At 35.2% G+C, this 23,435-nt stretch overlaps 1 protein-coding gene and 1 pseudogene across 3 annotated transcripts; both read right to left on the reverse strand.

Annotated features, from left to right (window-relative positions):
* Positions 1 to 1,305: 1,305 nt before the first annotated feature.
* On the reverse strand, positions 1,306 to 2,046 carry LOC119260312 (UDP-glucuronosyltransferase 2B31-like; annotated as a pseudogene).
* A 2,554-nt stretch (positions 2,047 to 4,600) lies between these two features.
* On the reverse strand, positions 4,601 to 18,095 carry LOC119260663 (UDP-glucuronosyltransferase 2B4-like). Of its 3 annotated transcripts, XM_037529665.1 has the most exons (7): positions 17,834 to 18,095; positions 17,372 to 17,494; positions 14,960 to 15,108; positions 9,238 to 9,369; positions 7,452 to 7,539; positions 5,929 to 6,148; positions 4,601 to 4,877 (listed from the first exon to the last, which is right to left on the reverse strand). In XM_037529665.1, exons 1-7 carry the CDS (start codon positions 18,093 to 18,095, stop codon positions 4,601 to 4,603), a joined length of 1,251 nt encoding a protein of 416 aa, XP_037385562.1. The 3 variants fall into 3 exon arrangements, with proteins under 3 accessions (XP_037385562.1, XP_037385560.1, XP_037385559.1); XM_037529663.1 differs by lacking the exon at positions 17,372 to 17,494 and having other exon boundaries at positions 17,624 to 18,095; XM_037529662.1 differs by having other exon boundaries at positions 17,372 to 18,095.
* Positions 18,096 to 23,435: the final 5,340 nt, after the last annotated feature.

Consider the following 23,435-nt stretch of genomic DNA (forward strand, 5'->3'; position numbering starts at 1 on the left):
TTACTCAGCCTAAGTCAATATAGAATTAAACTTGTAGTAGCTTACTCTTTAAAGCTGCAAATGCAACAGAGGCAAAATATACTTTATTACTTGAGCTCCACATAGATTAGGAAATGGAAGAACTTTCCCTGGTAAGTCTAGTTTCTACAATTGGGGAAACTTATTCCCTGGAATTAGTTTTCCCTATTAAGCCACTAAGTTCCTGAAAATATGGCTTAATTTATTTTACCCACTACTGAATTTGCTTCATGTTAGAATTTTAATAACATTTTTCTAAGAATGCATGATAACTGCAAATCATAACTGGATGATTTTTACAATGAATGAAAAAGAAGTGGTGATCCTTAATTTTGTTCACTGTATCTTTGATGAGAAGCAGTTTTCAAACATCTAATAAAAATTTGTAACTGTACTCCTCAGCAAGATTTTAAGACTTTTATGAGATAATTTGTATGTAGTTGTGCAAACAATGTGTAATCATCGTAAAATTAAAATTATAGGTCATATTTTGCAATAGTGCCTCTCTCTTTATTGTTAAAACACTTCTTCAGAGTATTTATGGGAAAATAGATGAATTTTTACACAAGTAAATTGAGAAAAATATCAGAGGAAACAATCTCCAATGCTCCATATAATTCTTTGTTAAAAATATGTAACTTCTCATTCTAGTGTCTGCTTTGATCAGGGTAGGTAAAAAATTTCTAATGCATTTTCTAAATAATAAATAAGAGTGTATCATATAATATGTAGGATAAAAAGGTATAACAGGAGGATTTTTCAGTCAGTGAAACTATTTTGTATTTTATAATAAAGGTGAATACATGTTATTACAATTTGTCAAAACCCGTAGAACGCATAACACTATTACACTGGAGTGTGAAGTTTGAATGATGTAGGATCATCAACTGCAACAAATATACCACTCTTCTTAGAAGTGCTGATAAGAGGGAATTTTATGCATGCATGTATGCAGGAGTTATTTGCAAAATCAACAGTAAATGTTTCTGTCGACCTAAAAATTCTGTGTAAAATAACATACATTACAGATAGATAAGCAAGAATGGATATGAATTTACATTGATTCTTTCTGTTTAATTTGTGTTTCCTGAATCCCTAAGGTGTCTTGCAATAATCAGGAAACACAGGCTTCCAAATTATCCTGTAATTTTAACCTTTCCATGATAGTTTTGAGATTGAGTGATCATTCTTATTAACAATCATCACTTCACTCATAATGGACAAATCCCTCTGACCATATAATTATAAAACATTCCCTTCCAAGATACTAGAAGGTAAGACATAACTCTACCGCCAAAAACATGACATACCTAGTACTTCATTATAAAACTCATTCCACTTCCTGTAATTTATTCCTTGGAACCAAAAGTCAAAGTAGAGCACATATATCATAATTTTCACTTACCATGAATGTCATTTGATCACTTAATTCTGACAAAACAACAGGTACATAGGAAGGTGGGATTGGAATTTTTCCAACATGCTTTTCAAATTCATATCCAGGTGTGAGGCGTAGAGTGTACACAAAAGGTACTTTAAGTAGCTCTGCCAGCAGCTCACCACAGGGTCCCACGGAATCTGCAAGAATGAGATCAAGTCTTGATTCTTGGAGTTTTTTCATGTTTCTTGTGCTTGACTGCACCTTCACAGAGCTTTTCAGAAATAGGCAAAAGTTTCCAAACCAATTCTTGCATTTTTGAAAAGTGTGACCAAAAGATGTCTTTAGGGAACTCATATGTCCATTCACTCACTATTTGCTTGAAAGCACTTTTAAAATCATTTTGAGAGACAATGTAGGAAAAACTTCAAATTTAATGGCAGATGGTTCACTGGGATCAGTAAGAATGGAAGCTCTAGATGTCAGAACAACCACTTCATAGCCTCTCTCAACAAGTTCATCCAGAATTGTCTTCATGTTGATCCAGTGGCTAGGGTCGTGGGCCACACCAGCACCTTTCCACAACTCCCAAAGCTAAAGTAACAACCCAGTTGAAGCAGCAGAAGATCTGAAGTCCATTTCACAGACATCTTGGTGAAATCTGAAACTCCTTTTAAAATTGTTTTTCTTTTCTGGCATTGCTCATGGTTATATCTTGGAGAAATCAATCAGGAAGTTAAACTATGACTGGCACACTTCAAAGTAAATTATTGTTTACAATCAAAATATTTGTGTTACATGTGGAGAAAGCAAAAGTATATATGACCTTGTTTGTATACAAATAGGTTTAATATCTTTCTGAAGATTAGTAGTGTTATCACCAGGTAAGAATTAATGTTAGAATGAATATAGAAGAATTAATTATAGAATTAATAATTAATTACAGAATTATAGAATTGGAAGAAAGTCAAGAACAGTGGAAAGGGTAAAAAGATGCAGTTTGCCATCTGCTGATAGAAGAATAAAAAGAAAACACTTGTGCAGCTGAGTGCAAATTACTTGGAATAAGATATTGTTTGTTTTTATTTATTTTTTTATTTTTTTTTTTTGATAGAGGCATGCTTTATTTATTTGTTTGCTGGTTTGCTTGTTTGTTTTGTTTATACATGCACTGGGTACAGTCAGAAGCGCGGGAGGGTGAGAGAATTCACCAGAGCCAGAGCGGGGAGCAGAGCAGACAGAAGGACCGAAGTACACTGCTGAGGGGAGCAGCGGGCGGCAGGAGAGGTCTGCGCGCCATGTGGGACCCTCCTCCAGTGGCCGGGGAGCAGCCGGGGATTGAACCGGCGCCGCAGAGGCCGCAGGCAGCTTCGCAACCCAGCGCTCAACCGCTGCGCCACCGGGGAGGCCCTAGATATTGTTTGTTTTTAATAAAAGTTTTCTTAATATTTCACTCACATTCTATTCTCTTGCTGCATTTAAAATGTAGAATTCAGTTTTTATAGTGTATTTATAGAAATTTGCACCTTCCATGATATCAAATTCATAGCATTTTACCTTCATCAACAGAAACCTTTACACTTTTGCTGGATCTTCCTAAATTCTCTCTCACCCACGTTCTATCCAAGAATATAGCTAGTTTTATTCTCTACAGATTTTCCTTATCTGAACAATTTCTGCAAAGGGAATCATGCAATATATGTTCTTTTGACATGCAAAGCTATTGGCTTAGATGGTATGCAGTGTTGCAACACACGAATGAATGAGTAATGAACAGTGAATGAATGAACAAATAAATAAATGAATAAGTAAAATAGGTGTCATGGATTTCAAATGAGTGTTTATATTTTATTTGATTCTTCTTAGATAGGTGCTTTCACATTGGAATATAGTCCTCAATAAATGTTTATAAAAATGTAAGATAGGATTATTCCACATGAAATAATGGCAATAAGCTTTTATTAATTTATTTAAATTAACTTATTTGTCTTTATTATTAAGCTGTAATAGTGCTTTATATATTATAGATATTAGATAAGACTGAAATATTTTCTATTTTGTGATAGTATCCTTTTGAGGTACAAAGTTTTTTTTTTTACGAATTATTTGTTAAATGTAAGAATACTTTCATTGGAGCCTATGAAAGTAACTATTTAAGTGCTCATTTTATCACTAAACTATTCTAATTGTATAGTACAGTATTTGCCTTAGACTGCACATTTATATCACTCCAGAGCATAGATGGTTGAAACCTTGGTCCTAATATGATGGTATTAGGAGGTGGGTCCTCTGCTAGGTGATAGGTTATGGACTGGAGTCCTTGTGAATGGGATTATTGCCCTTACAGAAAAAGACTTCAGAGATTTCACTTGTCCCTTCTACCACATGAGGATATAGCAAAATGAGTGTTTATTTTAATTAATCTTTTTTATTTTCTTATATTGTTTTTTATTTTTGTACAATATTTGATATCTCCGCTCATGTGTGGTCCCTAAGAAGTCTCCCACAATCACATCACACATATATTTAAAAATATTTATTTTTTTTTAAATTATTTATTTATATATATTTTACATCATTGTTCATTTTTGTGCAATGTAATCTTTCTCCTCTCAGGTGTAGTCCCTATAGAATTCCCACCACTAATTCACGCGTTCACCATCACCGTAGTCCCTTGTGCTCTTTCCCCCCCTGTTTTGATCCCTTTCCCTCTCCTACAGAATGTCTCTGACTTATAGTTGCCTGTTAACTTTATTAATTTATTTTCATTTTTTTCCTGGTCCCTTATTTGGTTCCCCTATGATCCTCCTGTAAGTGAAACCACCCGATATTTATCTTTTTCCTTCTGATTTATTTCACTGAGTGTAATCCCTTCAGCTCCATCCATTTTGCTGCGAATGGCATGAGTTTATCTTTTCAATAATTTTATTTTCTATATTTTACATCATTTTTCATTTTTGTACAATGTAACTCATGCATTTTTATATTTCTTTAGTCTTCTCCAGCTATTTTCTCTTTGGAATGACTTATCTCTAATTCTCAATTGGGTAATAAATTTCTCAAAAACAATTTTGGTCTGAGACATGAAATTAGAAGAAAAAAATCGAACATAACAAGAAAAAGGGACACTTAACCCTCAATTCCTTTCAGGAATAAACTAGAGAAACCTGTATGAGACATACTAACTTCAGGACTGAGAAGCAACTATTCTCTTTTGTTCTTTCTGGTTTTGACAAACTTCTGGTAACAAAACAGACAACATTTTGTGATAACATACACAGCAGTTGCCACACAGGCCAGCAGGAACCCGATCACATCCAAGGAGTGGTACTGGACCCAGGTGAGGTCATGGGAGGCTGGCCGCAGGTGCTTGGCTCCCTTATTACGCATGACAAACTCAATCCAGAAAACAGCTCTATCCAGAGGCTTCATTGGCTGATCATGCTGTATCCTTGATAGTTTCATAACATTTTCCTTATACCTAGAGAGAAACACAAATTTATAGATATTGGAAAGAAGCTAATTTGCCTAAGATATCATTTCTTAAAAGTTTTTGAAATCCACACATATGAGTCAAAATAAATGTCATTGCAATGAAGTATTTGTTTTATTGGGTCTTCACAGAAGAGCTTCACTTTAAAATTAGAATATTCAGAATGAGAACTATTTCCAAAAGGGAAAATATCATATAAGGAGGCATAATTAAATCTTTTTACCAAGAAAAACATACACAAATATGTCGAAACAAACTTTTAGATTGATCCTTATTAAGCATTTCTAGAATTATCATGTGTGAAATGACTCTTCACTGATTCCCTGTGTTGCTCTCTTTTCTCCCTCTATTGTTATTTCCCATAATGCCATCAGAATGGCTTTGAAATAAATGTGCAGTGAGGACACACCCCTGCTCAAAATTTCCAACTGTTTCCTATCGCGTTTAGAATTAAATTCAGATATGGTGTTTGGACTATGTGCCTCTACATGTTCAATACTTTGGCAACATCTTGTATTATCTTGCATGTAGTTGTCCAGTTTCCCCAACACCACTTATTGAAGAGGATTTCCTTGTTCTGGGGTATAGTTTTGACTCTTTTGTCCTAGTTTCACTTGCATATATATGTGAGTTTATTTCTGGTCATTCAAATCTGTTCTATTGGTCTGTGTGTTTTCTTCCCGTACCAGGCTGTATTAATTGTGCCTCTGCTCAGGCAGGGAGATGGAGGGAGAGGCATAGAGTAGAGAAAAGGTGGGGAAGAGAGCACAGCATGGTAGAGGATTGTAAGCGGTAGGAAAACAATAGTGGTCACCCCTGAGGGAAGAAATCCTATATTGTGAAAAAATAAACAAGATTGCTTAAAGCACAACAAAAAATACATTTAAAAAAACTAAATGTCTACTTGAAAAATATTTGATCTCTGGTGGTAATATACTGATAGTTTCATAATTATTACATAAAAATGTGAAACTCGTATTTATAGGTGACAAAAGAACCTATGTACAAATACTGTCCATTAAAAAATTGTGATACTCACGAAGGGTCGTTAATGACTTTCTTCAAAGCATTGAGCAAGTCTGTGCTTGACAGTTTGTCAAAGTCCACTCTGACAGCTGCCCCCTTTGCCATCATATGAGCAATATTATCAGGTTGATCTGCAAACAGGGGAATGCCCACCATCGGGACACCATGGTAGATCGCCTCATAGATGCCATTGGTTCCACCATGGGTAATGAAGGCTTTGGTTTTAGGATGACCTAAAATTGAGCATAGATTTCATAATATTATTAACTACAAGTCTGAGAGATAAAGTGAGATTATGGTAATATATGGCACTGAAAGATTCATGATAGTGTAGATAACAGATTACATATAAAATTCATGAAGGTTTTCAGATCTCAGAGCAAGAAGCATTTTTACCTTTCAGAGAAGTAAATTAGCAATGTTGATGATTTGTGGGTGAACAAATTTGGCATTGAACACATTCATAAGAACAACGTGGATTGAAAAAATAGCCTGTGAGAAATAAAGAACTTAAGATGACATATTAGGACATAGTCCATGAAACAAAGAGTGAAATCACTAGTTCAAATATGCAGACATCAAGTTTGCAGGAAGTTTGACACTGGTGACACTGGAGTCATCAGAAGAAAAGATGACAATGAGATATTTTAATGCTCTGGTTATTTTCCCATAAAAATTAGAGAATTTTTAAAATCTAATTTCCTTTAGAGTCACTGGTAATAAAAGAGGTACTATTGTTTTTCATTTTCACTGAATACTGGTATGGAAAGGAAAAAGTAGAAATAAGGTGGGAGAACTAGAGGGCAGATAATCCAGGTGAAAAACATCCTGGTTTCCAGTGGCAATGAGGGGAGGGAGGAAGGCAGGGGTACAAAAGGAAGGGGGAGTGTTGGTGGAGGTGAGTGAAGCATGTGCACATATGCAGGTGTGAGAATCGATCCTGCAAATAGTATGACGTGTAAACAGCTGACAAATTACTAAAATTTGAGCAAAAAAATGAATAATCCACATAGTTTTTATAAAATTTTCTATGAAAATCACACTTGAAATAAAGATATTTTGATTCTGGCCATAAGAAATGAATATGTTTGACCTCCCCTGGTGGCGCAGTGTTTGAGTGCTGGGCTGGGAAGGGGATTTGATCCCCAGCTGCTGGGCGGGCGAGGGTCCCACATGGTGTGACAGACCTCTCCTGCCTAGCCTGCTGCTCCCCTCAGCAGTGTATTTCTTGGTCAGTTTGCCTGTTCTGTTCCCCGCTCTGGCTCTGGTGAATTCTCTCACCCTACCGCGCTTCTGACTGTACCCAGTGCTTCTATAAATAAATAAATCTTTAAAAAAAATAGAAATGAATATGTTTATCATAAATTTCCAACCGTTAGGTCTTATTTTTTCCATATAAGACTGCAATATAAAAATAAAGTACTTAAATTTTATATTCATATTATGCAATAACAATGTTCCATATATTTCTTTCCATGTGAAATAGCACTCTGGTTGTAGTTACCCTTATTTCAGTGTTTGCTTTCAGAGTCTTACCAAGAAGGTCATTCTGAGGGATCCACTTATATAGTCGCGTATTTGCCCCTAAGGTATCTGGCCTCTTGCCATCAAATCTCCATAGAACCTGTTAAGGTAAAGAAAATATCTTACTTCAATAGTCAGATTACAACATTAGAGCATGATTGAATTCTGCAGAAGTTAAGGGATAATCTAGTTAGGTGCATTTCTCAAGGTATGCAATAGGAGAAGAAGCATTAAATATGAGTATACTATTAAAACTGGAATAATAGATAAACCACATTGGCGTTAATATTCATTCAGGAATGGATACAATCATGATGTTTCAACATTGTGGTGTCTGTATTAGACAAATATTTGTCTATATTGGACCAATTCAAGTATTTTAGAGATATTTAGTCAGTATAATTTTAGGGCAGAAAGAGCAGGACATTGCTACAATCTTCACACTTACTTGTTTTTATCTATTTATTATATAATTGTCATCTTCCAGTGTGGCATTTCAGTATTTCTTTCTTCTGTGTGTCACAGAATGAAGTTTACTTATGTCTACTTGTTCCATAAGTTATTTTATGGCACTTTACATCTTTTTATATGCAAAAGGCTAATTTATCCACTCTACTTATTCAGAGAACTAAATAATTCTGTGGATTACAAATTTTCTCTGGTAGAAAATACAGTAACTTATTTTTGGTACTGATAATAAGAAAAATTTCAAGAGGTAATATTTCACTTTAACCTAGAGTGTTATTTCTGCTTTCAGTTTGGAAATTCTTAAATGGAGAAAAGAGGAGCCTGCTGGCTATATTAAATAACAGCAGAGATGGTGAAATAAACCAAAATTGTGATATATTAAATTTTATTTTACTAGTTGTTAATATATCAGTGAGGACTGCAAGGCATTAATAACATTGATTAACATGAGACCTATAACCCAGGATTTCCACCTCTATTAACAGTGATTCTGATTTTGGAATTCCCCAGCCAAACTCTTAACTTGCATTATACTTTACAAGTGTTTTACATAGTTTTGCTATGCATCTTTAAAGCAACTTCAGATTCTGGCAAAAATTTAGCTCAGGCGCTAAGTAGAAGCTGTTCCAGTAGAAAACTAACAATACTCCACAAAGGCACAGAGAATGAGGTGTGTTCTATAAAATGGAAAGGAAATTATTTGTATTCTCACGAGTAGAGGTGCAATTTTTCTAGCCCAGGTAATGTAGGGTTCACCTTATAATATCCTCTTCTTCATATTCTTAGTCACTGTGTCTGCCTAGAATATACGTGGAAATAGCTTGTGAAGCCTGGCCATTGTTCATCTGAATAGTACCATGACCAGTACCCCAAACAGGCTAGTTCCAAAAGTTTTAGGGGAAAGATGCCTGAATTACTGAGAAGCCCAAATTGCATGATGCCTTCAAACTCTATCGCTTTTCTGCTTAAGGTTGCAGTTAAAGTTTAATCCTTTCTGATAACATCGGTTATATACCCTGCACTCAGAATTCTTGCAAAAGTAACAAATGACAGTGTAGAATTTCTGTTTCCAATATCTTCACACAATACCATTATAATAGCAAATCTTCACTCTGTGCCTCTTACCTACATTTAATTTCAATCCTAACAGTAATGCCACATGAAACATACTTCTCACTGTGTTAACACCTGCCATATATATTTTGGTTTGAGCTAATGTCAGCGAGAAAGCAGAGTTATCTTCATAATTTACCATTCATGCATAAATCCACATCCACTGCAGAGTTAATGGTCACATTTAGTTGTCCAATATTAAGATACTTTATCTAACCTTTTGTGGAATCTGGGCCAGGGCCGATGCAATTGCATTCGCTCTATCTTCTGGCATGTTACTGACCATTGAGCCCAGAGTAAACACCACAATACCATTTTCTCCAGAGCTCTGTGCAAACTCTTCCATTTCCTGTGAAGGAAAAATTTGCTGCATCACAAAAGAGCAACAGCACAGCAACCGTACTAGAAGGATTGCTCAAATAGCTAAGGAGAGACCATCATGGATTTTAGGAATTACTAGAACAGTGCCTTTTACAAAAAGTGGCAAAGTATAAATAACATAACATTTACTTTTTGATAATATCTAAGATTTTAGTTTAGTGGTGTAAGTATATTCCCATGGTTGTACAATCTGCAGACATTTTTCCTCTTGCAAAACTGAAATTCTCTAGGCATTACATAATAGATCTCCCTTTGACCCTTTACCAGCCACTGGTAACCATCACTGTACTCTTTTTCTATGGATTTACTTCCTCTAGAGTTCATATAATTGGAATCATTTAAGTAATTGTCATATTGTAAATGGCCCATTTCACTCAGCATTGTATGCTCAAAGTTCATAGAATCTTGTGTGTGAACAGCATTATGTTTGTTGACTCAGGACTTTGTATACTTGGGTTGTTTCCACTGACTGCTGTGAATAGAGTTGCTATGAAGATGGATGCGCAGCAACCTCATTGAGATCTTGCTTTGAATTAAGTATACCAAAAGTGGCATTGATATATACGAAAAAGTGGCATTGCTGGGCCATATGGTAATTCTATTTTCAGTTTGGAGGAACTCTCACTTTTTGTTACTAGTATGAGTAATTTATGAGGGAAGGGCACAGCAGTGTAGAAGCTGTTAGACAATATAGACCCAGGCTCTTCATTCACATCATTAGAATAGCTAATGTAGATTCTGGAAAGAAGACATACAGCAAGGTATTAACTCTTTAATTCCTTATTATTATCAGTCAGTAATCACTTGTATTTATTCTAAATTCATTTCCTAAGGAATTAGTTTATTTGGCTTTTTGATTTTTTTTTTTTTATGGGACCCTTGCAGGCGGCCGGGGAATGAACCAGCTCTGCAGAGTTTGCTGACAACTTCACAATGCGGCGCTCAATCGCCTGCGCCACCAGGGGAGGCCCGGCTTTTTGATATTTTATTTCCCTATATGAGCAATAAGAATGTTAATTATATGCATGACTGTATATGTCTTTCTGTCCTATATCCCTTTAATCTTTACCATAAATTTTGTCATATTTTCCCCAATGCTGCACCACAATAATTTCTTTTTTTTTTTTTAAAGATTTATGTTTATTTATTTACACAAGAACCAGGGTACAGGCCAGATGCATGGGAGTGTGACAGGATTCACCAGAGGTAGAGAGGGAACAGAACAGGAAGACTGACGAAATACACTGCTGAGGGGAGCAGCGGGCGAGACAGAAGAGGTCTGCTTGTCATATGTGTTTCTCTGAGGCTGGTGGGATCGAACCAGCATTGCAGAGGCTGAGGACAGATTCACAGCACTGAGCTCAACCACCTTCGCCACCAGGGGGGCCCCAAATTGCATTCTTAAAGTCATACTGTGGTAGATGGTCCCTCCAGTGTTATGTAATACAAGCTCCATATACAGATTAACATTGACATGAACTGATCATACTGTGATATCCTTGTGAAAATAACTCATGCTCATTGTAAGAACATTTGGAAAAGCATGAAAAAAAGAAACAGAAAGAAAATACCAATATTTTACCCAGAAATAACCTCATTGCAAATGTTCAAGTTTTCATTCCAGTGTTTTGTTCTATTTGCATAACTAAATATTCATATATAATATATATTCAGAAAATTATAATCTCAAAGTATATTTCTTTCCATCCAAAAGGAAAATTGTCTTATTAGATTTCATGTGCATATCAGTCATTTAATGATTCCATAGTTCTTTAAATAGTATAGATCCATCTTTCTTTTACCATCATTTATTGTTTTCGCATTTTTGTTTCTGTATCTTCATTACTTTTTTCCTATGTAGTTTCACTTGTATATATTATTATGAAGTAAAAGATTATACACATTTTAAGAAACATGATACAATCTGCCAAATGTCTTTTTTTCTCATAAAGGAAATACAGTTATTATGAGAGTATCTAATAATTAATGAAAGCAAGTAATTTTTGAGCAATCTTTCTTTATGTAATAATCAGAAAATTTCACATCATTCTGAAGGGTTCAAGTAATTTTTTTGCAACTTAAAACAATAACTACTATTAATGATTATTTTGATCATAATACCTTGGTAAACAAAAAAATGAGTTCTCAGTGGATTCAACTTACCACAGCTCACTATCTAAGGCTCATATCTCAGGGAACAGAAAGGATTGTCCAACACCAAGTCCTTTCCTGAAAAGGGCCTATTTGCATATAGTAAAAGCTGTGGCTCAAGGTGAGGTTCTAATTGGACAAACATGCAGGAGCTGACTGAAATCCTCCTGACTGAAATCCTTCAGGTAAGCCAGCTGACACCAGCTGCATCCTCCCAAAACAGCATACATCTAACCATAAAGCTATCTTTGGAAGGAGCTTGTATACAAGTCTGGAAATGTTCATCTCCTATAGGAGACCCCTGTGTCAGATTTCAAGTCTTGGCTATATTATCTAATGTCTAAAAACCAAAATGAAAAGTCACAGAAAATGAAGCAACTGAGAAGTACTTTTTAAAAAATGACCAAACTCTGGACAGACATTAATAAAATGGACATAAGTGACTTATTGGATATAATTTGTCAAAATAATGCTCACATAATGCTACCCTGTTCATAAAAACAATGCATGAGCTACAGGAGAATTTCAAAAGACTTAGAAAATAGCACATAAGACCCAACAGAAGTCAAAGAATTAAGACATAATAGCTATGAGAATTTCAAAATGGTTCGAATCCAACTAGAGAATGTGCAAAAGGATCAAGAAATTCTAAGACAACACTGTGAGTGCCATACAATCAGATTATTAAAAAAAAAGGAATGAGACAGAGTGAAACAGTCTTGGGAACATGTGAAACACTGTCATTCAGACAAACATGCATAATGTGGCTCCCAGTAGGAGAGTAAAAAGAAGAAAATTTATTCAAAGAAAAAATGACTGAAAATTTGAGGCACAGAAGATACTGTGGCAGCTGAAACGTACCAGGTCTGTAAAGGAGAGTAAAAACATGGAGTTTAGAATGCTTTCAAACTCTTGTGCTGTTATCCACTTAAAATAGGGGAGACACAAACAAATGGAAAGATATCTGTGCTTGTGCATGGGAAAAATCAGCATTGTTCAAATGACTATATTTTACCAAAGGAACAGGTAGTTTAATACAATCACTATTAAGCTCTCAATGATGATTTTCACAGAAATAGAAAAAAAAATACCCAAATGTTTTTGGTCCATGAAAAACCACATTTGCCTAAAACACCTGAGAAAACAGAACAAAAATGAAGGTGCCATGTTTTATAATTTCAAACTATACTACGAACCAAGAATATATCAGTGGATTCAGGAAAACTGAATGATAATTGAATGATAATTGAATAAGAGAGGCACTCAAATCAACAGAAGCAATAGAGATCCTGAAATAAACTCACATGTATGGGCAATTAATACATAACAAAGGAATCAAGAGCAAGGTAGAAAATTTCTGTGTCCATTGGGTAAATACCTATGAGTGGAATTGCTGGATCATATGGAAGTTCCATCTTTAGTAGGTTGAGGAAAAGGGCACCTGCACCCCTATGTTTATAGCAGCACTATTTGCAATGGCTAAGATCTGGAAACAATCCAAATGCCCAAAATTGGTGACTGGATCAAGTGTGGTACATATATCCAATGGAATATTACTCAGCAATCAAAAAAAGACAAACTCACGCAATTTGCAGCAACATGGATGGAGCTGGAAGGGATCATGCTCAGAGAAATAAGTCGAAAGAAAAAGAAAAATACCAGATCATCTCACTCATAGCAGGAATTTAGAAAACCTAAATAAGGGGCCAAGAAAAAGCCTAATTATAATAAAGTAAAAATCCAAATCAACAAGCAACTCTAAATCAGAGACATAATATGGTGGGGGGGAAGAGGGTTTAGTGTCAAAATAAGGAGGATGGAATTCTACGTGGGTTTAACCAAGCTGAAAATGCATATATTGTGCAAAAATGAAAAATGATATAAAAATAATTAAAAAAAAAAGAGCAAGGGAGAAAGGAAATAACAAATGGTGTGGGAAACTGGACAGCAATATGCAGAAGAATGAATCCATGCCAATATCTTAAGCCATATACAAAATTTCATTCAAAATAGTAAATATATAAGAAATGAATACATAGAAAACATATTCAAAACATTTTCAATACATAGAAAACAAATTATAATCTCTTTGACATTGACCTCAGTGATGTCTTTATGGATTTGTCTCCTATAACAAAGCAATCAAAAAAGAATATTAACAAATGCAATATATTGTTCTAAAATCAGCTGCATGGCAAAGTGAAAAAGAAAATCATTATTATATTCAAGCTATTTGTAAGTTATATATCAGACAAGGGATTGATGTCCTAAACATAACTAACTCAAACAAAAAAAGGACACAACTTGATTAAAAAAGGACAGCAAATTGAGTGTCTCCTGTGTGGAAGAATCCTTACTGAATTTTGCAAAAAAAAAAAAACAAAAAACAAACAAACCATGAATGACACCTTTCTAAACTTAAGGAGGTCTCAATTTGAAGGAGGAGGTAACATATATTCGTACGTACATGTCAAGTAAGAGTAAGTTTAACAAAATAAAACTGCAATTACAGATGTTCTTTAATCAGCATTCATGAATGGGCTGGAGTGGATACACACACACACACACACACACACACACAGAGATTCACATTTGTGAAGTGATGAATGTGTTAATTAACAGATTAGGGAAACCTCTTACAATATGTACGTAAGCTAGATAATTATGGTTTGTACTTTAAAAGTCCTACAATTTTACATATCCTTTATACCACAATAAAGTTGAAAAAATGAAATTTTCTTATGGAAATTATACATCAGGCTCTAGAGCTTATGAAAGATTCTTTTACATAGTTAATATTTGTAATTCAATTTGGTGAGAGTATAAGCCTTGAATATTATCGTCATTTTATGTTGCTACCCATTGGAAAGCAACAGGATGTGCAAAATTTCATATTACTATTTCAGAAGGATGTTTGTTTTTAAATTTTGCCTGAAATGATATTAATTTACAATGTATTAGCTTTTGTTTTCCTTCATAAGAAATATCATCTTTACGCTAACATATTTCTTTTTCAATTTTATACTAAGGGCAGTTTTCAGATAATAGATGGTAGAAATTATCTAGTGTTGAACAAAAATGCAGAATTGATGGTCTTTCTTATATATATGCAGTGTGCCTTTTCTCTGTGCTTATTTTGTCAGCCAATGTTCTGTAAGTCTTGGACAAGATTTTGTACAGACTTGTGGTGTGGCAAGAAAGACCTGTTTAGTAGGTGCTCTAGGATGTCAAACTCTCGAACATCAAACGAGCAGTTGCTACAGTGACAGCAGGGAAACAAATGGGGTTGGCTGCAAATATTGTTGGGATGGAAATTTTTCTTTTTCAGGAGTGATGTTCCTTGTAATATCAAATATTAGTGAAGAGCTTCAAAGCAAGAGAAAGCAAAACAAAGTGTACCAGGTTACCTTAGGCAGGGGTTTGGCAGGTTTGCAGTGGAGTCCTCCAACAAACTCAAAATTTGGTAAGAATGGGCGAGGAAACTCAAAATCCCAGTAGGTTCGAATGAGCCACATTTCAGCTTTCCCCATGGTCTCAGCTAATGTAGTGGGTCTCCCTGGAAGGGAAATAAACAAAGGTAAAGGAAATGAGTATATTTTAATTTAAATACCTGGTAAGTTTCTGAAAGGGGCTTGAATTGTGTAGACAAAGACGTAAAACTGTTTGTGGTCTGATAATACCAGTATATGTACCATGTGTGTAGTATAGGAAAGCTATATATGATAAAAATTTAATATATAAAAATGTACTTGTTATGCCTATGTAAATATGTATATATTACATAGGAGCTTAAGATACTTTTGTGCAAAATAAATGAACACTGTTATTTTATATGAATTCTATTTAACAAACTTACGTAAGGTCAATTAAATGGTCAAGGGCCTAGAAAGACTGTGCCCCTAATGTGTCTATCAGCAAGTACAGGATTTCACAGGGGCCTTACTTCTCCCAAAGTAATTCAGGTTGTTTCACCCTCTGGCAGGACTGAGTGGGAGGTCCTTCCAAAGACATACAGAGAGTTTCTCAAATACACTGTCAAGGTGTATATGTTGATATATCAGGACCATTTTTGGTGCACTCTTTTTGGGATTTTTGTTTCTGGATAAATGGATTTTGTTGTTGGAACAACAATTTGTATGTCAACACTTTTATCTCTAGTATTACATTAGTACATTCATGAGCACAAATGAGTACTCAACCTAAATAAACATAGAATTAAGCTTGCAGTTGTTTAATTTGTAAAGCTGCATATGTGGCAGAGGTAAAATGTACTTTATTATTTGAGCTCCAACAAATGGAAGCACTTTTCCTTTTTTTTTTTAATTTTTTTTTATAGAGGCATGTTTTATTTATTTATTTGTTTGTTTGTTTGTTTGTTTGTTTATACATGCACTGGGTACAGTTAGAATCGCGGGAGGGTGAGAGAATCCACCAGAGCCAGAGCGGGGAGCAGAGCAGCAGAAGGACTAAAGTACACTGCTGAGGGGAGCAGTGGGCGGCAGGAGAGGTCTGCGCGCCATGTGGGACCCTTCTCCGGTGGCCGGGGAGCAGCCGGGGATTGAACCGGCGTTGCAGAGGCCGTGGGCAGCTTCGCAACCCACCGCTCAACCACTGCGCCACCGGGGAGGTCCAGAAGCACTTTACCTTGTAAGTTGAGTTTCTACAGTTAGAAACCAGTTCCCCTTGAATCAGTTTTCCCTATTAAGCTGTTCATTTTGATTTATTGTACATACTACTGTATTTGGCTCATGTTAGAATTTTAATGACATTTTTCAAAGAATTAATGATAATAGCAAATCAAAACTGGAAATTTTTAAGATATATGGAAAAATAAGTGGTGATCTTAATTTTGTTCACTGTCTCTTTGATGAGAAGCACAGTTCTCAAAAAGGCTAGAAACTTCTATCTCCATGCCACAGCCAGATTTTAAGCTTTTGATGGGATGATTTGTAAGCACTTAGAATGTGTAGTAATAGCAAAAATTCAGATTATAGGTCTGAGTTTTTGATTGTGCCACTATCTCTTTATTGTTAAAAACAGTTCTCCAGAATATATGGGAAAAGAGCTGATTTTTCATATAAATAGACTGAGAAAAAAAATCAGAATAAATAGTCTCTTCTATGCTCCATGGAATGCTTGCCAGAAATATGTAACATCTACTGTCTGTTTTGATTAGTTAATAAAATTTCTAATGTCTTTCCTCTATGATAAATAATAGTGTTTCATGAATATGTAGGATAAAAAGGTACAACCTAGAGGATTTTTATTAGTAGTGAAACTACTTTGTATTTTATAATAAAGGTCAATACACATAATTAGAAGTTGTCAAAATCCATAGTATGTACAACACCATTACAGAAGAAGGTGAAGTTTAAATGATGTGGTGTATAGGATTATCAGCTGTAAAAGTGAACCACTTCTCTTGAAATGTTGATAATGGGGAACTAGTCATCAGTGTATGCAGAGATTCTATGCAAAATGTGCAATCAATATTGCTGTGGACAAAAAATTCTGTTTAAAAAAAGCAAGGTTTCAAAGAGATAAGCAAGACTGGATATGATATGGCAAGAAATACTCAGTATTTAGTTTGAGTTTCTTGAATCCCTTAGGTGTCTTACAATAATCATGGAACACAGGGTTCCAATTTATCCTGTAATATAAACTTTTCCATAATAGTTTTGAGATTGAGTGATCATTCTTATTAACAATCATCACTTCACTCATATTGGGCAAATCCCTCTGACCATATAATTATAAAAATTACCTTCCAAGATACTGGAAGGTAAGACATAACTCTACCAACTAAAAACATGACTTACCCAGTATTTCACTGTAAAACTCATTCCACTTCCTGTGATTTATTCCTTGGAACCAAAAGTCAAAGTAGAGTACATATATCATATTTTTCACCCTTTCCATGAATGTCATTTGATCACTTAATTCTGACAAAACAACAGGTGCATAGGAAGGTGGGATTGGAAGTTTTCCAATATGCTTTTCAAATTCATATCCAGGTGTGAAGCGTAGAGTGTACACAAAAGGTACGTTAAGCAGCTCTGCTAGCAGCTCACCACAGGGTCCCACAGCATCTGCAAGAATGAGATCAAATCTTGATTCTTGGAGTTTTTTCATAAGTCTCTTGTTCTTGACTGCATCTGCACAAAACTGTTGAAGAACATCAAAATATTTCCAAAGGATATCTTGTGATTTTACAGAGTAGGACCAATAGGAGTCTTTAGGCATATCATATGTGTAATCATCCAGTATATTCTTCACAAGACTTTCAAACTCAGATTTAGAGATAGATGTATGATAGATCTCAAATTTAATGGCAGATGGTTGGTTGGGAATAGTAACAATGAAAGCTGAAGATGTCACAACAACCACTTCGTGTCCTCTCTCAACAAGTTCATCCAGGATTGTTTGTATATTCATCCAATGGCTGTATCCTGTGGGCCACACCAGCACCTTTCCACAACTCCCAGAGCTAAAGTAACAAGCCAGTTGAAGCAGAAGGAGAGCTGAAGTCCATTTCATGGACATCCTGGTGAAATGCGAAGCTCCTTTTAAAATTGTTTTCTCCTTTCTGGTGTTACTCATGGTTGTACGCTGGAGAAATATACCAGGAAGTTAAATCATAACTGCCACACCTTAAAGTCAATATATGTTAACAATCAGGCTATTCATGTGGCATGTGAAGAAAGCAAAATCACATGTCCTTGTTTGTAGACAAATGGGTCCAATGTCTCAAGAGTTAATGACCTTATAAGTGTAAGTCACCTATCTTACACAATATATTTTAGAAGCATATCAAGAACAATGGAAAGGGGGTAATGACTGGCTGCATCTGCTGTCAGAAGAAATAAAGAGAAAACTCTTGTGCAACCAATTGCAATTGACTTGGAGTCTTTGATTAAGAGATTGTTTGTTTGTTTTGGTTTTATAAAAGCTTTCTTAATATTTAATTCTAATACCACTTATTTGCTGATTTAAAATGTAGAATTAAGTCCTTTGTAGTATATGCAGAGAATTTTGCAGCTTCCATGGTATTAAATTCAGAGAATTTTATCATTCCCAAAAGAAACCTTTATGCTTTGTCTGGATCTGCCTAATTTCTGTGTCTCTCCTATTCTAGCCAAGAATCATGTGGTTTTGTCTCTATAGATTTGCGTCATCTGAACAATTTCTCTAAATGGAATCATGCAGGGCCTCCCTGGTGGCGCATGCGGTTGAGTGCTGCACTGTGAAGTTGTCCGGAGCCTCTGCAGTGTGGGTTCGATCTCGGCTGCCGGGGAGAATCCCATAAGGCGAAACAGACCTCTCCTGTGCCGCCTCCTGTTCCCCTCAGCAGGGTATTTCGTCAGTCTGCCTGTTCTGTTCCCACTCTGTCTCTGGTGAATCCTCTTATACTCCTGCGCATCTGGCCTGTACCCAGGTTCTTGTATAAAAATAAGTAATCTTAAAAAAAAAAGCAAAAACATGGGGCCTCCCCGGTGGCGCAGCGGTTGAGCGCTGGGTTGCGGAGCTGCCCGGGGCCTCTGCGGCGCCAGTTCGATCCCCGGCTGCACCCCGGCCACCGGAGGAGGGTCCCGCATGGCGCGCAGACCTCTCCTGCCGCCCGCTGCTCCCCTCAGCAGTGGACTTCGGTCCTTCTGCCTGCTCTGCTCCCTGCTCTGGCTCTGGTGAATTCTCTCACCCTCCTGCGCTTCTGACTGTACCCAGTGCATGTATAAACAAAATAAACAAACAAATAAATAAATAAATAAAACATGCCTCTATATTAAAAAAAAAAAAAAAAAAAAAAAAAAAAGCAAAAACATTAAATGGAATCATGCAATATATGTTCTTTCGACAAGTGAACCTATTTGCCTGGATCAAATAGTATTGCAACTCAATGTTACCTAAAAATAAATAAATATACAAACAAACAAACAAACAAATAAATAAATAAATGTCTGTCATGGAATTTCAGAGTATTAGCTTTTTTTGGTGCTTCTTAGATAGTTGATTTCACATTGAAATTTAGTTATCCATAAATACCTATAAAGAGAAGAGGCAATGTAGGGTAAAGTTATTATAAATGAAATATTTATAATGATATAACCATTTATTTAAATTACCTTGTAGTTTTTATTATTAAGCTGTAATACTTCTTTATTTGTCCTAGATAGAAATTCTTTAATGATTTTTATTGGTGGGTTTTCTTCACTTTTTTGATAGTACCCTTTTGAGGTACAAAATTTTTAATTTTGATGAATTCCAACTTATCTATTTTCCTCTGTTGGTGTGCTTTATTGTCATTTGTAAGAAAGCTTTGCCTTTCAATGTCACTAGCATTGCTAAAACTTTCTTAAGGGAACTTTATGATTTCAGCTGATACAGTTACGTACTTTATGCATTTTTTAGTTAATTTTGGGGTGTGGTTGAACAGCAGTGTTCAAAATTGTTCTTGCCTATGGATATCCAGGTGTCTCCTAGCACCATCTTGCAAAGACAATGCTTTTCCTACTGAATTGCTTTGTACTCTTGTAAAAAAAAAATAAAAATAAAAGGAATCCATTGATCATAAGACTGATTTCTAGACTCTCAATAGTATTTAAAATTGATCTGTATGTATTTACACATTTTGTTCCCACCAATTACATTCATTGATTTGAAGTTGGTTTACAACATTGAATTCGTTTAGGGGCTATTGATTCAAGCATCTTCAAATAGATGTTTTCACACCATTCCCTCCACCATAGACCCAACAATGCTGTTGATATAACATGTTCCATCGGACACCCTACCTTCCAGTTTCCCATAACTCCATACATCCCTCCTTTCTGGTTGTTTTAGTTTTGCAGTCAGATGGCAAGAGTTTGTTACTGGCTTTGTTTTGTGTTATCCTTCATTTTATCTGTATGTTACACTTATAAATGAAATCATCTGTACTTGTTTTTCTCCTGAATCATTTTACTTAGAATTAGGATTATCCTGCTTAGTTCCATACAAATTGTCACAAATGGCAAAAATTCATTCTGTAATAGCTGATTCAATTCCATTGTTTAAGATTCAAAGTCAAGGAAAACAAAGCAAATGTAAAAGAAGGAATTACATCAAACTAAAAGTAACAGAAACGATCAGTAAAACAAAATGATACCATACTGAAAGGGAGAAAATATTTGCATGCCATATATCTGAAAAAGGACTCATATTCCCAAGTACATAAACCACTCCTGCAACTCAATAAAAAGAAAACAATTAACTCAATCCCAAAAAGGACAGAGAGTTAACTTGCCAGTTCTCCAAAGAAAACACAGAAATAGTAAACAGATACATGAAAAATGCTCTTCATTGTTATCATCAGGGAAATGAAAATTAAAATCACACTAGGATACCATCTCACACTTGTGAGAGTGGTCCATAAAATAATACCAGAAACAACAAGTGAGGAAGAGGATGTGAATTAAAAAAAAAAAGGAACTCTCATATACAGTTGACGGAGATGTAGATAGATCTCCCACCTATGGAAAACAACGTGGAGGTTTCTCACTGTATAAAAGTAAGATCTGGTGGTTTCACTACCAGGTGAACTCTTTTCACAGACAGATATGTAATGATAAAATGCCCTTAAGAAAGTTTTAGTAAATCCCAGTGACATTGAGAGGCAAAGCTTTCTTACAAATGACAATAAAGCCATGGACATTTTACTAATATTGATATTCCATTGCTTGAGCATAGAATCCTACCATTTTGGGTGCCTTATTTCACTTTCATCAATTCCTTTGAGTTCTTAGTATGCAATTACTTTACTCTGTTAAACTTTGTCTCTCATATTTTATTCTTTTTTGATGGAGCTGTAAGTGAAACTGCTTTGTTAATTTTTCTTTCTGATTGTTTGTTATTAGTGTGTGGTAACAACAAAATTTTGCATGTTGCTTTTGTCTCAGGCAACTTCACTGAATTCATTCATATTTCCTAAAAGCTTTTTCTATGAATCAGATCATGTTATCTAAAAATCATGACAGATTTACTTCCCCCTGCAAACTTGAATGACTTTGCATTTTTTCCTTTCTTCAATGCTCTGGTTGTGACTTGTAATAACACGTTGAATAAAAGTGGCAAGAGAGCATTCTTTTATTGCTCTTCTTCTTAAAAGAAGTTTTCAGTTTTTCACTTTGACTGTGTCCTGCCATATGACCTTAATTTTCCCACTTTATTGAGAGTGTTTAATCAAGTAGATGTTGAGCTATATCAGGTACTTTTTCTGCACCTAATGAGGTGATCATATGGTTTTTATACATCCATTTGTTGATGGAATATAACATGTTGACTTATTTGCAGATGTTGAGCCATAGTTCATCCCTGGAATAACTCCCAGTTGGTCATGCTATTTTTAATGTAACTAGTTGGCATTTTCTTTTTGGATATTTCCATCTTTATTCATCAAAGACATTGCCTATCATTTCCTCTTTTTGTGGTGTGTTTATCTGGTTTTAGTATCAGGATCATTCTGGTCTCATAAGAAAAGTGTGAGTAGGTTGCTCTAATGTTTGGGAGAATTCACCAGTGAAACTACCTGGCCCTGGACAATGGCTTTTGTGGAGGATTTGTTTACTACTTCAATTTTATTACTAGTATCTGTAAATTCAGTTTTTTGAATTTTGCTTAAACCTAGATAAGTTCCTTTAACATTTGTTGGAAGCCCTGTTTATAGGCTAGGCCTGACATTACTTGACAGGAAGACTCTTTGTAATTACTTCAAAAATGAAGGTCAGTTTTGCCAGTAGACTGCTCTTGGCGGCAACTATTTTTCTTTCATCTTTTTGAAATTATTATGCTGATACTTTTTTTTTAAGCTAGTTCTTTCTAACCTGTAAAGTTTCTGAAATATCAGATAGTATTATGAGGGTTCCCTTACATGTAACAAGTTTTTTTCTCCTTGGTGTAAGATTTTCTCCTTGTCTTTAACATTTGACCCATTAACTGTATTGTTGTATAGTAAGTTTCATTGAATTTAGGTAGAAAACCTAAAATGTTCCCCAAGAGGATCAATATCAGGGACTTTTCTGGGACAAGTAGAGGAAGATATGTTAGTAGTTTAAAATGTGCATTGATTAGTATTAGCAACTTCAGTAATTACTGGTTCTTGACTATATGTAATTGGCAACATATGCTTTAGAAAAGATGAAAAGGGAAATTAACTGATTCTGTCCTTCAGCTGAAAGTGCATATTTATCAGTGCTCATGATTTGAATGATTTCTTAAACATTTGTTTGCTTGATATCTTCTTAAAACAATTTATTTTGGCACTGGCTAGATATCTTTAATGCAGTTCAAGGACAAGATAATGCAATTACTCTCATATGAATGTCTGGTTTTACTTTGAGATGGCTTCCCAGATATCAATATTTTTATCACTTATGTAATGTCATTAATATCTTTGTGGTTTTCTTGTTCTTTCATTTGGAACATATCCCTCTATTTCTTCACTTTTCTTAATTCTCTGTTGGTTTCCATGCATTAGATGAAATAACCACCTTTTACTGTCTTGTAGGCATGGCCTCATATAGGATACAACCTTAGTTAGGTTGTCCCTCAAATTTTTATGATTATCAAAATAGTTCATTTTATTTTTAGGGTTCAAAGAAATAGTGAGTTTGTGCCAAGATTTATCAGTGTCTCCAAGGAGAAGAATTCAGCTGGCACCTAAACTCAGTTTGACCGGAAATCACACACTCAAGGAAAAGTTTTTAAAAATGCAACTAATTCTCTTTCATGGGATAACTGCATGACGGGAGTTTCTCTAAACTCCATTTATTTTGAACCTTAGTGTGATAATTAAAATGCTGTTTTATTGTCCCTTATGTGAGATATATCAGCCTTAGGACACAGAAACGA

The sequence above is a fragment of the Talpa occidentalis genome, unplaced genomic scaffold (assembly GCF_014898055.3).
Source record: "Talpa occidentalis isolate TD23 unplaced genomic scaffold, MPIMG_talOcc4v2.1 talOcc4.6, whole genome shotgun sequence".
Classification (NCBI taxonomy): Eukaryota; Metazoa; Chordata; class Mammalia; order Eulipotyphla; family Talpidae; genus Talpa; species Talpa occidentalis.

What these genes read in the sequence shown, in the direction of transcription:
- LOC119260663 (XM_037529662.1), bottom strand. Translation starts at nt 18,095, where the DNA reads ATGTCCATGAAATGGACTTCAGCTCTCCTTCTGCTTCAACTGGCTTGT. An exon ending in GTTTTACAGTGAAATACTGG is followed by an intron (nt 15,109 to 17,371) that starts GTAAGTCATGTT and finishes TTTCCCTTCCAG; the next exon opens with GGAGACCCACTACATTAGCT. An exon ending in TGGCCCAGATTCCACAAAAG is followed by an intron (nt 7,540 to 9,237) that starts GTTAGATAAAGT and finishes TTACCTTAACAG; the next exon opens with GTTCTATGGAGATTTGATGG.